At 37.8% G+C, this 13384-nt stretch overlaps 2 protein-coding genes across 3 annotated transcripts; one reads left to right on the top strand and one right to left on the bottom strand.

The window, feature by feature from the left end:
* Positions 1 to 5262: 5262 nt before the first annotated feature.
* LOC133745865 (inactive protein RESTRICTED TEV MOVEMENT 2-like) lies at positions 5263 to 6759 on the bottom strand. Its single transcript, XM_062174027.1, has 2 exons — positions 6567 to 6759; positions 5263 to 6469 (listed from the first exon to the last, which is right to left on the bottom strand). The coding sequence occupies exons 1-2, from the start codon at positions 6700 to 6702 to the stop codon at positions 5424 to 5426; spliced, it is 1182 nt and encodes a 393-aa protein (XP_062030011.1). The 5' UTR covers positions 6703 to 6759; the 3' UTR covers positions 5263 to 5423.
* A 3471-nt stretch (positions 6760 to 10230) lies between these two features.
* LOC133745302 (uncharacterized) lies at positions 10231 to 12577 on the top strand. Of its 2 annotated transcripts, none has more exons than XM_062173361.1 (4): positions 10231 to 11038; positions 11577 to 11664; positions 12062 to 12148; positions 12314 to 12577. In XM_062173361.1, the coding sequence occupies exons 1-4, from the start codon at positions 10717 to 10719 to the stop codon at positions 12417 to 12419; spliced, it is 603 nt and encodes a 200-aa protein (XP_062029345.1). In that variant the 5' UTR covers positions 10231 to 10716; the 3' UTR covers positions 12420 to 12577. The 2 variants fall into 2 exon arrangements, with proteins under 2 accessions (XP_062029345.1, XP_062029346.1); XM_062173362.1 differs by having other exon boundaries at positions 10241 to 11038; positions 12300 to 12577.
* Positions 12578 to 13384: the final 807 nt, after the last annotated feature.

Raw genomic sequence — 13384 nt, 5'->3', positions numbered from 1 at the left:
ATCGGTATCTCTTCCAGTTTACAAATGCTGATGAGATATTGGATAACGAACCATGGGCTTTTGACAGGAAGTTGATTGTGTTGGCTCAAGTTGGTGGTGCTTCTCCAATCTCTGATGTTGTTCTAAATTCAGTGGCCTTTTGGATTCGTGTGTATCACTTGCCACTTCTTAGTATATGTGATCGTTTGGGAAGATTAATTGGTAACCAGATCGGAGTCTGTCAAGAAGTGGACTGTGATGTTAATGGGGATTCTCTGGGTGATTAATTTCGCATCCGAGTTCGGTTTGATGTCACTCAATCTCTATGGCGGAGAATGTTAATTCATTTTAAAGATTAGAAGGATCGTTGGGTGGAATTTCCTTATGAACTTCTTCCAGATTTATGTTTCAAATGCGGCATGGTGGATCATTGGACTAGTGATTGTAATCTCTGTGGAGTTCCTTCTCCTGGTGAAGGGAAACCGTTTGGGCCTTGGCTGAAGGTTGAAATGGATCCTTTTCGTAGGCATCGCTATGGCGGATGGGGCATGAAAGGGAAAATTTTAGAAATAGTACATGAAGTTTAGCCCACTATGCATTTGTGTACACGAAGTTACAAATTATGAACTTTGGTACACCAAATGTAACGTCCGACCCACTATATAGACACAACGTCATTAACACCGTTTACTCTAATGTCATTACTCATTTATCAGAGGGTAACTTAGTACTTTCACAAGTTTCCTCTCTCCTATTCCTTTTTTTTTTTGTAGGTATTTCTCTCCGATTCTCTCTACACTCTCTCTTTTTCAAGTTTTCCACAAATCCACCCCTTTCTCTTCCTCCATGGCTGCGACCGGAAGCTTACCAAGCCGGAGATAGGCCACCTGCAGAAGGCAGGCGCCATGCCTCTCCGCCACCTTTAGAAGGCCCATGACTCTCACTCTCTATCAGACCCCGAAATTTCCAGAATGGAAAAGCCCCAAATCGAAGAATTCCCATAATTTCCGTCTCTGAAATTTCCCAGTCGTTATATAACCAAGAGCTAAGCTACAATTTTTACATGTCAAAATGCAAACTTACAATAGCAAAATCAACAAACATCAGTTCATCCACCTCAAAAATTACATCAAATTGACAGACTCAACAAGACCCGGATGGTAAAGTAAAAGTAAAGAACCCAAATCGAGTCCCACCAAATCGTTCCAAGAAAGTCTACAGGGAACCACATCAAGTCTCACTAGATGGGTAATGCGCTGCTATTTCGACCGTCATTACTTAGTTACGGTTTCGCTAGATGGGTAATGCGCCGCTAGATTTTGCCAGGAAAGTTTTGCCGCTATTCTATTAGATTTGTCTAAATTTGAACACAAGATTTCTCTAAATTCAAACACAAGAGAAACTAAGGATGGAAAGAAACTAAGAATTGCAGTGGAGAAGTGATAGGAGAGCGATGGTCAGGCCGCCATGGCTCTGATATACTAGAATTTCAACTATGGACCAAGAAGGAAGAAGAGAGAAAGAAGAAGAAAGGAAGAGAAAGGCAGATAGATCTGATCTTTTGAGAGGAAAAAAAAACTATTTAACCATATTCTCTTATAAAGTTATAATAGAGGTCAAAAGTAGTAATGAAGGTTGTAATTTTGATAGTGCTTTAATATTCCAAGCCTAAGTCATATAAAATTGATGACGTAACGAATTATTGTAAAAAGTGGCAATCAAGTTGTAATTAGTGTTAATATTTCATTATAACAAGTTTGAGAGCCTTTTTACAAATAAAACAACGAATTGTGGTAAAAAGTGGTAATCTAGTTGTAATAAGTGTTAATACTTCACTATTATAAGTTTTCATAATCATTTTACTAATAAAACAACGAATGTGTTGCTATACTGGTAAAACTTCATATATTTAAGTAAATTTGTGGTGAGTTCTTTATGGTATAATAAGGTCGTCAATCTTGTAACTACTATCCTTTAGGAGTTATTTACTTATTTGACGATGTTTTTTTCCTGATTTTACGACAATCGAGGTCCAAAGTAGTAACCAAGGTTGTATATATTTGTGGTAATTCTTCAATATTACAAGTTTGAAAACCATGTGATTGATGAGACAACAAATTGTTGTAGAAGTAGTAATCAAGCTCTTATTTGCTGTAATTTTTTATATTACAAGTCTGAGAACCATTTTACTACTTTGACAACAGATTGTTGTCAAAGTGGTAAAACTTTATGTATATATAGTAAATGAGGCGTGAGTCCTTAATTGTACATTAAAGTCCTCTATTTTGTAACTAATACTTTTCTTGTGTAAATCTTATCATCCATGAGATAATTACTCGTCTGACAGTGCATTTTACTATAAATTACAACAATCGAGGTGTAAAGTGGTAATTATGGTTGTATTTATAATAATTACTTGAAATATGATTCCATTTACAAAAAAGACGATCACTTTACCAATGTTACAACAAATGTTTTGTTTATATGGTAAACGATCATATTAGACCAAAAATTTCTCAAGTCCTTATTCTTGTAATCTAGTTGTTCTTTTTTATAATTAAAGACCTTTCTTTTGGAAATTATATCATCGATGAGATACTTTACAATAAACGACCACATTGGATGTATTTAGTAATAATTATAGTTGTAATAAAAGTAATTACTATATTTACGATCTTCATTACAAGTTTTTGAACGATTTACATATAAAACAATAAATGAGTACTTAGAACAGTAATTTTTTTTAAAAAAAGTACACATGTCAAATTATAAGTGGATAACTTGTTGACCTGTACAACAGGTTTCACTAATTAATTTAATTTAATATATATCTATTAAAAAGTTGATGCATGACAAACATCAACACACCTTAGACTTCCCCCCATGAAGAAGTCAATATAGCCATCCAACATTTTCAAATGCCCAGCCTAAGGGTTGGAAAAAATATATAGAGGAATAAATTGAGAAAAAGGGAAGATATGGATCAGAAAATCACAAGCCAATTCCCTGGGATGAATGTCATTAAAAATCAAAAATGCACCCCATGGTTTTAGGGAACCACAAAACAGGATCAAAATGGAATCAAACACACTAGTAGAATCGAAAAGGCAAATGCTCGAGGAGGGCGATTAAGATGAACGCTCAAGGACAAGGAGATCATACAGCATCAAAAGAGAGGGAACCTCCTAATTGGGTTTAGGTCGAGACCAAATTTTAGAAATTTCCTCTTAGGACGAGTGTCCTAAAAGAAAATTTGGGGGTACTTGTAGGGGTGATCAGTAAATTCGGACCCACAATCATGACAATTAACCCCACCATGAATATGAGAATGATTTCAACCATGAATCCGATGATAAGTACGATTGTAAATTCAACAATGATGACGACCATAAATCGCGACAATGATTACAGCAATAGTGCTGTAATCGTTACAGCCATAAAGCACGACAATAATGACTGTCATAAAGCTTACAGTAATTACAGGCAAGGACCAAAATATCGACTATCGAGGTCAGAAAAATAGATATTTTGACCGAAATGTCGAGAAAGTATCGATATCGATAAATTTTCGAGAGAAATGATGGAAAGAGGGTAAATATATGAAGAAGGTATATATGTGAAAATGTACACCCAAATTACATCTCAGTGGGGATGGTTGAGGAGTTCTGACATACCATGGGCAACAAGGTTCAAATCACCTTAACGTTACCTTGCATTTTGCAAATTAGATAATTTCGAGTTTGGGCCCAAGTTGGGCAGTTGGGCCATTAGACAGAATTTCGAGAATTTCAGGAAAATTTCCCAGAATTTCGAGTTTCACATGATATTTTCTTGGTATATTAATTAAATATCGAGACTCTGAAGAAAAAAATATATATTGCTGAAATTTTGGGGATATTTTCGTTTTTTTCAGTTCTTGATTACTGGTATTAAGATGGTAGTAATTACAGGTATTAGAATGATAGTAGTCGTGACATATGACCCAAGTCCTCCCACACCTATAAAAAGGGGGACACGACGACCAGGTATAATAGCTCATTCTGACTCATTTGACTTCACTCAACTAAGAGAGTTACTAACTTGGGCATTTGAGTATTTTCTACAGGTACCCCCATTCCGCTTGTCCGGGCCACAGTCAAACTCCAAGTTAACGCTCAAAAGAAGCTTCTTGGTCGTTCCTGGTCAGCTCCCGTTCCAGTTCGCATTCATTGGTGAGTCAAAAAATTATCTTTGGAATTTCTCTTCACCAACAGCAAACCCCATACATCTTTTATTAGACGTGTGTATGATGACATTACCTTTCATCTTCAGGAGATGTCGGGTTCTTATTTCACTCATGCTTACCGTCAAGCCAATGTTGTAACTCACAAATTAGCTAGTTTTGCTTTTATTAATTCTCTATCTTCATAGTGGGATGTTATTTCTCCTACTTTTGCTTTTGTTTCTGATGTAATTTTGAAGGAGGCTTCTCCTTAATTTGAATAAGAGTTGTCATTTGCCCTAAAAAAAAAAAAAAAGGAAAGAAAAGGAGTTGTTGACCCTAATTATACCAATCTAGAACTGCAACAACAAACCACCTCACTACTATCTTTCTATATATATATAGAGAGAGAGAGAGAGGGCTTCCACTAAGAGATTTTTTTTTTGGCCATTTTAAGGAATCGCTTATTAGACCCACTTTTTGATCGTATTTCGGCATCCCGACTGTTCAGTTTTTAGTCCTAATATATAAATCATTTCTGTAAATTTTCAGCTAAATTAATGATCGTTAAGGTATCAAACTAGATTAAATTAATGGACGAATCAAATTTGTCCAACCTGAACCGTTCATGCTTATAGTGTAAATCACAGTTATGAATGCCTTAATGATTATCAATTTGGCTAAACATTTGCAGAAGTGATCTACACATATAGACCTAAAAACTGAACGGTTGAGATCTGGATATGTGATCAAAAAGTAGGTCTAATAAGCAATCCATAAAATAGTAAAAAAAAATGGATCCCTCACTAAATGGGCCCTATTTCAATTGAATCAGAGAGTCAACCAGCTCTATACAATCTCAATTGTCCTTCAGTTTATTCTCCGTCAGATTTCAACGTTAACTTAATTACATCTCCCAGCTCCTCTTTCAAACCCACAACATTAACAAGTATAAAACAAAGTAGAGGCTAACGTTGAAAACCCTGTTTCACAAAAATGTAACAGAGCTTACCGTGGTACTAATTTCCGGGTCTTAAGTTGAAAAAAAAAAAATCCCCTGATGAACTCTTCATCTGTTGCTTAAAAGGTAATCGTCAGTGACAAGTGTGCTTTCATTCCAGTGGGAGTTATAGATTACATCTTTGAATTAAGGTAAACTTCGGTGTATCTATACAAATGCATGCTTTTGTGTACATTTAGTTTGTAATGACATAGTATACGTGATTTAGAAGAGATACTATGCTTAGTTCTTGGGTTTTCCGGAGCACCATAAGTTGTAGGTCGTGTAAGCCCCAAATGCCACAAGAACAAGAACTGCTGCCCCCACATTTATTAACAGCTGCTTTTCTTCATTATTTACCCACTTGTCTAGATTTTTTATCCCTTGCTTTGCAGAATTGCAAACCTCTTCCCCAACACCAGTGCCAAAACGTTTGCTCTTCTTCTTTATCTTATCTAAAGTATTTGGGGCAAACCTTTCGATTACAGCTTCTTCTGTGCTTCTCTCACCAGTCATCTTACTCAGAGGTGTGTCGACAACATTTTCAGCATTCTTTGGTTCTCCCGGCTTCTCATTTTCCTCGCTTATGTATCTATCCTGAACCTCCTTTTTGTAGTCCGCCTTCGCCTTTTCATCTCCCATAGTTTTTGGTGGAATTTCATCCCTACCCTTTTGAGGTTTGGGCTCACTTGCAGCACTACTCAACGCGATCACCCTCTTCTCATCCCTTTGTGCCTTTGGCTCTGGAGCAGCTACTTGGGGGTCTTTAGCAGCAGTAGCAATAGCTGTTTGGTGAATGGCATCCTGACCCTTCTGTAAATTGGGCTCGACAGCAGGTTTTTGAGATGGAGGAGCAGCTACTTGGGGGTCTTTAGATGGAATACTTATCTTTTCCTTTTGTTTTTCGTCTCGGGCAGCAGTAGCAGCAGGTTTTTGAGATGGAGGAGCACGTATCTGGTCCTTCTCTTTCGAAGGAACCTTGTCGTCCTCCAAGACTTTCTGTGGCTTTGCCTCAGTAGCAGCAGCGGCTTTTGGCTTTGTCTCTTGGATTGGCTTGGCTGCAGCCGCTGCTTCTTTAGGATCTACTTTTGGGACTTCCTTTGGCAATGTAATGGTAAGAACGCCATTGTTAAACTTTCCATGAATTTTACTTTCGTGGCAATTTTGTGGAAGAGGAAAGGTTTGGTTGAAACGGCTCCATCTGTTGTTGCCAAGGGGTCGTTGTCCATGGACCCTGATCACACCAGGGGCGTGCACAAATGTAATCCTTACTTGCTCTTTCAAAAAACCTGCAAATAATAAACAATACAGAAAGCAATTGATAATTCTAACACACAAGCTACAAATTAATTGGAGTAATTTGAACTATATTAAAAAGTAACAGACCAGGAAGTTGAACATATATGATGTGAGCTTCAGGTTCTTCCTTCAATTCAAACTGGGGCTGGAAATCCTCATAAGTGGGACGAATGGATTGTCTTGGACGTGTATTAGTAGCACCAACGCGTTGCCTCATAGCCATCAATCTCTCTTTGTTTCTTTGTTTTGGTTCTCTATCTTAATTCCCTTGTTAATTTGCATCAGGTTCTACGTTGTATATATACATGAGAGTAAGTATTGGGTTTTCTTATGAATGAGACTATTCCTTTTTTGCTGATTTGGTTTTGTGGTGTTTTACAAGCTAGGCTAGGCTTCTATGTGTATCCCTGTCCCTGGGTCATCTACCAGGTATAACGTCTTCTACAAACAAATTCAAAGTTGGCAGCTGGCCAGCGGCTGCATGCTTATACCCTCAAATTGAAACAATGGAGTAAATCATTTCAGCTTGTTCTCTATAGTTGGAAAAAGATTCAATTTTCGGAGGTCAAAGTGCAGGTTGTGTTCTTCTCAGTACGTACAAAAGTGGAGTGCAGTAACATATATGATTAATAAAAACTATTAACTATTACCGTATATAGTGATCGTCTAAATAAACTTCTCTCTGTCTCATCTTTACAAAATTGACATATGTGGACAGAATACTTAAATAAATAAATAAATATATATATATATATATATATATATAGAGTCCGGTTCTGAAGAGGACGTCCGCACTTCGCTAACGTGCGGACGTCGACGCAGCTGAGGCGTTCGAAGCGGTGACGGCGGCGCGCGGCTTGCAGGAGGGAGGCTGGAGGCATCCCGGACAGTTCTGGGCAGTGTTCGAGGTCGGAGGAGGTCGGGGTTGTAGGTTCTGGGCAGCAACCCAACCTGCAACTGCAGGTTTTCTGCAGTGAGCTGCAACCCAGTCGTCGGCGACTCCACCTACTGCAGACCGCTCCGTCCGACCCCTGCCGTCCGCCCGCCAAGGCCCGCTGCTCCGTCAAACCCCGAGCCGAGCTGCAGTGCCGACGTCCGCACTTTAGCAACAGTGCGGACGTCCTCTTCAGAACATTTTCGTATATATATATATAGAGGCCGGATCGAGAGCGGACGTCCGCAACCCAGAAAAAGTGCGGACGTCGCTCCTCCGGCGTAGGGAAGGCGGCGATCGCTGCGCTGCAGGTGCCGGACGCACCCTCTGGACATCCCGGACGACCTCGAGCAAGCGGCGAAGGCGAAGGTGATCGGAAACTCAGCGGTGTGCTGCGAGCTCGCCGGAAACCATGGAAGCCCATCGAGCTCGACGTCGATCCCTTCGTCGACGACTCCAGCCGCTTCTGAACTGCTCCACGTCGTGGCCTGGTTCCGTCCGGCAGCAGAAACGCCGCCGTCGCTGCTCGATCGAGGTCGGAGGAGCGACGTCCGCACTTTTTCTGGGTTGCGGACGTCCGCTCTCGAACGGTTTTGTATATATATATATATATAGGATTTTTCTCAGGTAAGGATGTCCTTACCTAAGGTTTAGGTACGGATTTGGTGTTTTCACCCACTTTCTGATCACATTTTCACATCTTAACCGTTCAGTTTTTAGGTCCTAATGTATAGATCACCTCTGCAAAATTTCAGCCAAATTGGTGATCGTTAAGGCTTCCAAAACTGCAATTTACATGAACGGACTGAATCTGTCGAACCGGAACCGTTCGTATTTATAATGGTAAATTGCAGTTTTGGATGCCTTAACGATCACCAAATTGGCTGAAACTTTGCAGAGGTGATCTATACATTAGGACCTAAAAACTGAACGGTTAAGATGTGAAAATGTGATCGGAAAGTGGGTGAAAACCGGAAATCCGTACCTAAGGCTAGGTAAGGATGTCCTTAGTGTAGCCCATCCAGAGCGAGGTTAGGGATTAGGATCACTTTTCGGTCGTATATTTACATCTCAACCGTTCAGTTTTTAGGTACTAATGTATAGATCATCTCTGCAAAATTTCAGCCAAATTGATGGTTTTTAAGGTCTCTAACTCGCTTAAACTAATGGACAAACTGAATCTGTCCAACCTGAACCGTACTAGTTTTAAGGTAATTATCAATGCCTTAACGACCATCAATTTGGCTAAAATTTTATAGAGATGATCTATACATTAGTACCTAAAAATTGAATGGTTGAGATATGGATATGCGACCGAAAAATGACCCTAAACCCTAACCTCGCTCTGTATAGGATATGTATGTATGTATATATATATATATATATATATATATATTGCAAAAAAGTTTAAACGGTTTTGGATCATCAAAGATTCAAAATAGATATACAAGGTGTTCCACAATACAATCCTTCAAATTAAAAAAGAAGGAAAAACAAAAACTGAAGAGAAAAACTCCATGGCAACCAAAGTCAAGGAGATCAAGACGATTAGAATGAGTCATGATATTAAGTTTTTTTTTTTTTTCTTTTGATTCAAGATAGAGAGGTTCTATCCATACCTCCACAATTGTTATATGGACTAATTTTTGTAAAATTTATTTTTTCATTCTGCTCGTATTAAATCTTAACTAAAAAAAAAAAAACATCATCTTCTATGTCCATAACTGCAACCAAAGTATGAATATTTTTGGGATCAATCCACTGCCTTGGACCATGTCCTAGAATCTCAATATTTTAAGACTCCTCTTGTTTGAATTTTCCATCATAAGAGAAGAACAATTGAAGTGTTGAACAATTAAATCAGTTTGGTGTGACTAAAATCGCATCTCCAGCTTTTAGGTTATAGTGACTTGTATTGGATGTTGAATCATCCATTATCTTTGTAATTATTTGTCTCTATCAATCATGTCCTCCTTTTTTAAAAATATTATTATTATTATTATTATTATTATTATCTATACTATTATTAAGAGAAGAGAGTTTGTCAGTCAAAACAGAAAAATTTTATCAAAATATCCCTCAAATATTAAAAAACATTTGAACTGAAATATTTGAGAAAGACAAAATGGTCAATTCACAAATAAAAGAAAAACAAAAGAAATTTAACCAAAAAAAAAAATCAAAAATCAAAAACAAAATATGTGCATCAGTTTTCTCCACATTCTGTAGAATAACTTCCCACGTAATTATCCACACCCATAGGGTGTGTTTGGAGTCTAGTTATTATTAAGAGAAGAGACTTTGTTAGCCAAAATCTAAAATTTTGATAGAATTGACCCTAGAAGATTAATAAACTTTGAGAATTAATTAAATCACAAGGATAATTAAGACATTTACAAAATGTATTTTTGTTAAAAAAAATTTATAAAAAAAAAATACCCATAAGGCCATAACCCACTTTTCTCTCTTTCATTTTCATTTCTCTGCAATAACCAACTCTTTTCTTTTTTATTTTCTGGAAAAAAAAATAACAATAATAACTTGCACATGCAGAGTATGTGTGGAGAAATGCTAATTATTATTATTATTATTATAGAGTTACTGTTTATCATTTAAGAACTTCATGTTTCTCATCCTCTCTTTCTTAATGTTATCATCAAACTTTAGCATGATTGATTGGAGAACTACCCTTGTTTGAGCAATTATGGGGCTGAATTGTCCAACTGTAATTCATGAAAGTCCTATCAGTAATCATCTCACACTACAAGAAAAATGGTCTACGACAACATCATATTTACAACATATTATAAATGTTCGTTGTTGCTTATAGTTTTCCACAACGGGCAAACAATGTGTGTTGTTAAAAACTGTATACCACAACATGCGTCATTTGCATGTTGTTAATTTAGTTATTGACAACTCACCTTACACGTTTTTATTTTTAAGTTGTCAATTAAAACATTAACAAGTATAAATGCATCTTGTTAAATATTTTCAAAACAACAACGTGCAGCGAACACTGTTAAAACTTTGAGAAAAAAGATACAAGAAAACTTGCAGAACAATTGTGCTCAACAAGCACCTGTGGGCTGTGGACTAAAGTCACTACAAACTCAACTCGATCTTTCTCAAAGAAAAAAAGAGAAAAAGAAAAAAAATATTAAAAAATCAGCCCTCTGAATCCATCAGAGATCCAAAACGTATAAAATCCTGGGCTTGAAGAATTGAACTCTGAAGCTCTAGACTCTCATTCTCTCAAACGGCTTCGCCCTCACCAGCTTAAACCCTAAACCGCACGAAACGATGTCGTGGCTTCCCTCCGCCGTCGCTCTCAATTGCATCGACGACTTCGCCATGAAGCAAGACCACTTCTCCGGCGTCGCCGCCGTCGAGCACATCCCGCTCAGCCACTTGGCCGACGGCAGGATCGACTCTGCCTCGGCTGTGGTCCTCCAATCATTCGCGTACCTCCCACGTGCCGCCCAGCGTCAGCTACGTCCTTACCAGCTCATCCTCTGCCTCGGCTCCGGCGACTGCGCCACTGACTCCACTTTCACTGCCGACCTCGGTTGTCAATCTCCGAAGCATTTCGATGGCCGGATTTCTGGCGTTTACGGCTACGAAGGTACTTCGTTCTTTCTTCATATTAGGTGTTCCACTGTTTCGCACCTTCAATTTCATCGTCTTGGTTCCTATTGCGTTCTAATCAGCACAGCATGTTGTTTAGCTTGAAAATTGTTTGAAGAACTCAGCTTTTAGCCTCGCAGCTGCAAAACACTGTTATTCATTTGCTTCTTCATGTTTGCTTGTTCCTCCTGAATTGGCATATTGTCGAACACTAGGTATGCATTGAAAATAAAGATGATTCATGCTAGATAGTGAAATTGATATAAAAATTCGATTGAAGGATGTGAGTATGAGACATTGCAGTCTTACTGTGTACAACTGTGGACAGTATAATGAATGTTCATGAGAATTAGATAAAAGTGGTTTTGAGAGTGAATTTGAAATACTTTAATTTTAGCTGTATTGGGAATCATCCTCTGAGAGTGATGGTCTAATGGATGGTGTATCAGGTATTTGTGGCAACGTTTGATGTTTCGGTTTGTGTAATTTGCATAACGATCGATCAGATTGATGTTAATGTGGTTGTGTATATGCAGATGATGCAAAATGTGGTATGCCGACATGGATCTGCAAGGGGCTTACTTATTTTCTTATTTGCAGGCCTGGTTTACTTCTATCTCTAAGGTTGGTTTGTTGCCTTAAAGTAATCTTCAACTTAATTATTACTATACAGTGCTTTGAATTTATGCCCTTCTTTTATGTGATCATGTTCAGGCTTTTGATCTGTTGGAAATGGTAAAGGCAATCAAAGGTATTGTCTAGCAGAATGTTTTTGATAGAAAGCTGCAAGTAGTCAAGCAGTTAGCTGCTATCGTTACTCCATTATTGGTAATTGGATAGTCGGGTAAAACTATAAATGTTGAGTAAAGAACACAGGTTCAAAGATATTGTTTTGGTCATGTATTTCACTAGGGTAATGCACATAATGGTTTTGAGCAGAAGGCTAGAAGTTGCATGGCAAATGTTGCTCTGTACTCCATACATTTTGGTTACATTAACTTTTAGGTTTTCATTTGCATAGCTTTTCCAGCAGTCCATGGATGCTTAGAAAGGGGATTCTTGCAGCAGGAGAATCTGTTGCAACATGGTCTTCCTGTTGTGCTCTAAGGTAATTTATTGCTGGGATGCAGTAATAATAAACTAATCATCTTTGTTTCCTTTTAAATGTCACTCCACAGGTTAATCGATTTAATAACCTAAAACACACAGATGATTGGTGTTAGTTTCCTGACTGTTGGACAATGCTTTCATGTTTTCAGTATCTATCGCGCAGGCATAGCTTTAGATATTACAGGTTTCGTTGGCCAAACCAGCTGCTAGGATTCTTGAAGTTACTGGAAAAACTGCACAGAGCATTAGAACCCGATAGGATCCATTGAACTTCCTCTTAATTTATGATATTTGTAGTCACAACAATGCTTGTTTTGTCAATTACCAATGATCCACAAAGGATTCAGTACTTTGTCTTGCATTTTTTGTTAGGAATATATCTATTAGACAATATGGTACTCTTAATGAAATGTATATTTTTCTTTTACATGGTTAGTCTACTAATATTGGCATGGGAATGTGCTCAAGTAATGGTGAATGTTTACAGAGTAATCGAGAAAGGTAAAGGAAAGAACCCAGCAAATTGGGTGCAATAATATATATTGAAACATTATAACAACGTATTCAGTAATATGACAACATACCATGTATGCTGTCGAAAACTAAAGACAACATGCTGAGAGTGTTGTTAAAACTTACAACATACACTTGAAACGTTGTCGAAAATTTATGACAACGTGCAGAGCTCATTGTTGAATAATTACAACAACGTGCGTCGCCTCTTTTTGACAACGTGCAAAGCGCGATGTTAAGGACTCATGGACTTTTAATGACTCTGGCATCTACAACATGCGCCAAACGTTGTCAAAAGTGATTGACAACGTGAATTGCAAGTTGCTAAACGTGTTTTTTCTTGTAGTGATTTGACTAAAGTCATCAGAACTCTGGACCTCATAAGCAAAACTTAGTCTGATTAGCATGTCAGATAAGGAAAAAATAACTTGATCATCCTCAGTCTCTTTCAACTTGAAAGTACCCTTGATTTTGCAAGCATGATGAAACATTCCACATAGGAATTGTGATTATACTATGAAAAACTTATGTATCTACATATTTGGCTTGCTGAAGTTCTTCCCCTTTGAAGGTTTCAGGCCGGTGTTGCTTTCCATTTGCCAGAGCAATAGAAGAAGCTAGTCGGGCAGTCATGACATCCACATAATTGATTATGGTAGGTTTTTTTTTGGAATTTGCAAAGCAAACTAGCTCTAATCATTGGTTAAGGGAGAAATGATTG

The sequence above is a fragment of the Rosa rugosa genome, chromosome 4 (genome assembly GCF_958449725.1).
Source record: "Rosa rugosa chromosome 4, drRosRugo1.1, whole genome shotgun sequence".
Lineage (NCBI taxonomy): Eukaryota > Viridiplantae > Streptophyta > Magnoliopsida > Rosales > Rosaceae > Rosa > Rosa rugosa.
This window is presented reverse-complemented; position numbering and strand designations above follow the sequence as displayed.

Coding starts and splice junctions, on each gene's coding strand:
- LOC133745865 (XM_062174027.1), bottom strand. CDS start 6,702: ATGGCTATGAGGCAACGCGTTGGTGCTACTAATACACGTCCAAGACAA. Junction 6,470..6,566: donor CATATATGTTCAACTTCCTG/GTCTGTTACTTT, acceptor TATTATTTGCAG/GTTTTTTGAAAGAGCAAGTA.
- LOC133745302 (XM_062173361.1), top strand. CDS start 10,717: ATGTCGTGGCTTCCCTCCGCCGTCGCTCTCAATTGCATCGACGACTTC. Junction 11,039..11,576: donor TGGCGTTTACGGCTACGAAG/GTACTTCGTTCT, acceptor GTGTATATGCAG/ATGATGCAAAATGTGGTATG. Junction 11,665..12,061: donor GGTTTACTTCTATCTCTAAG/GTTGGTTTGTTG, acceptor TCATTTGCATAG/CTTTTCCAGCAGTCCATGGA.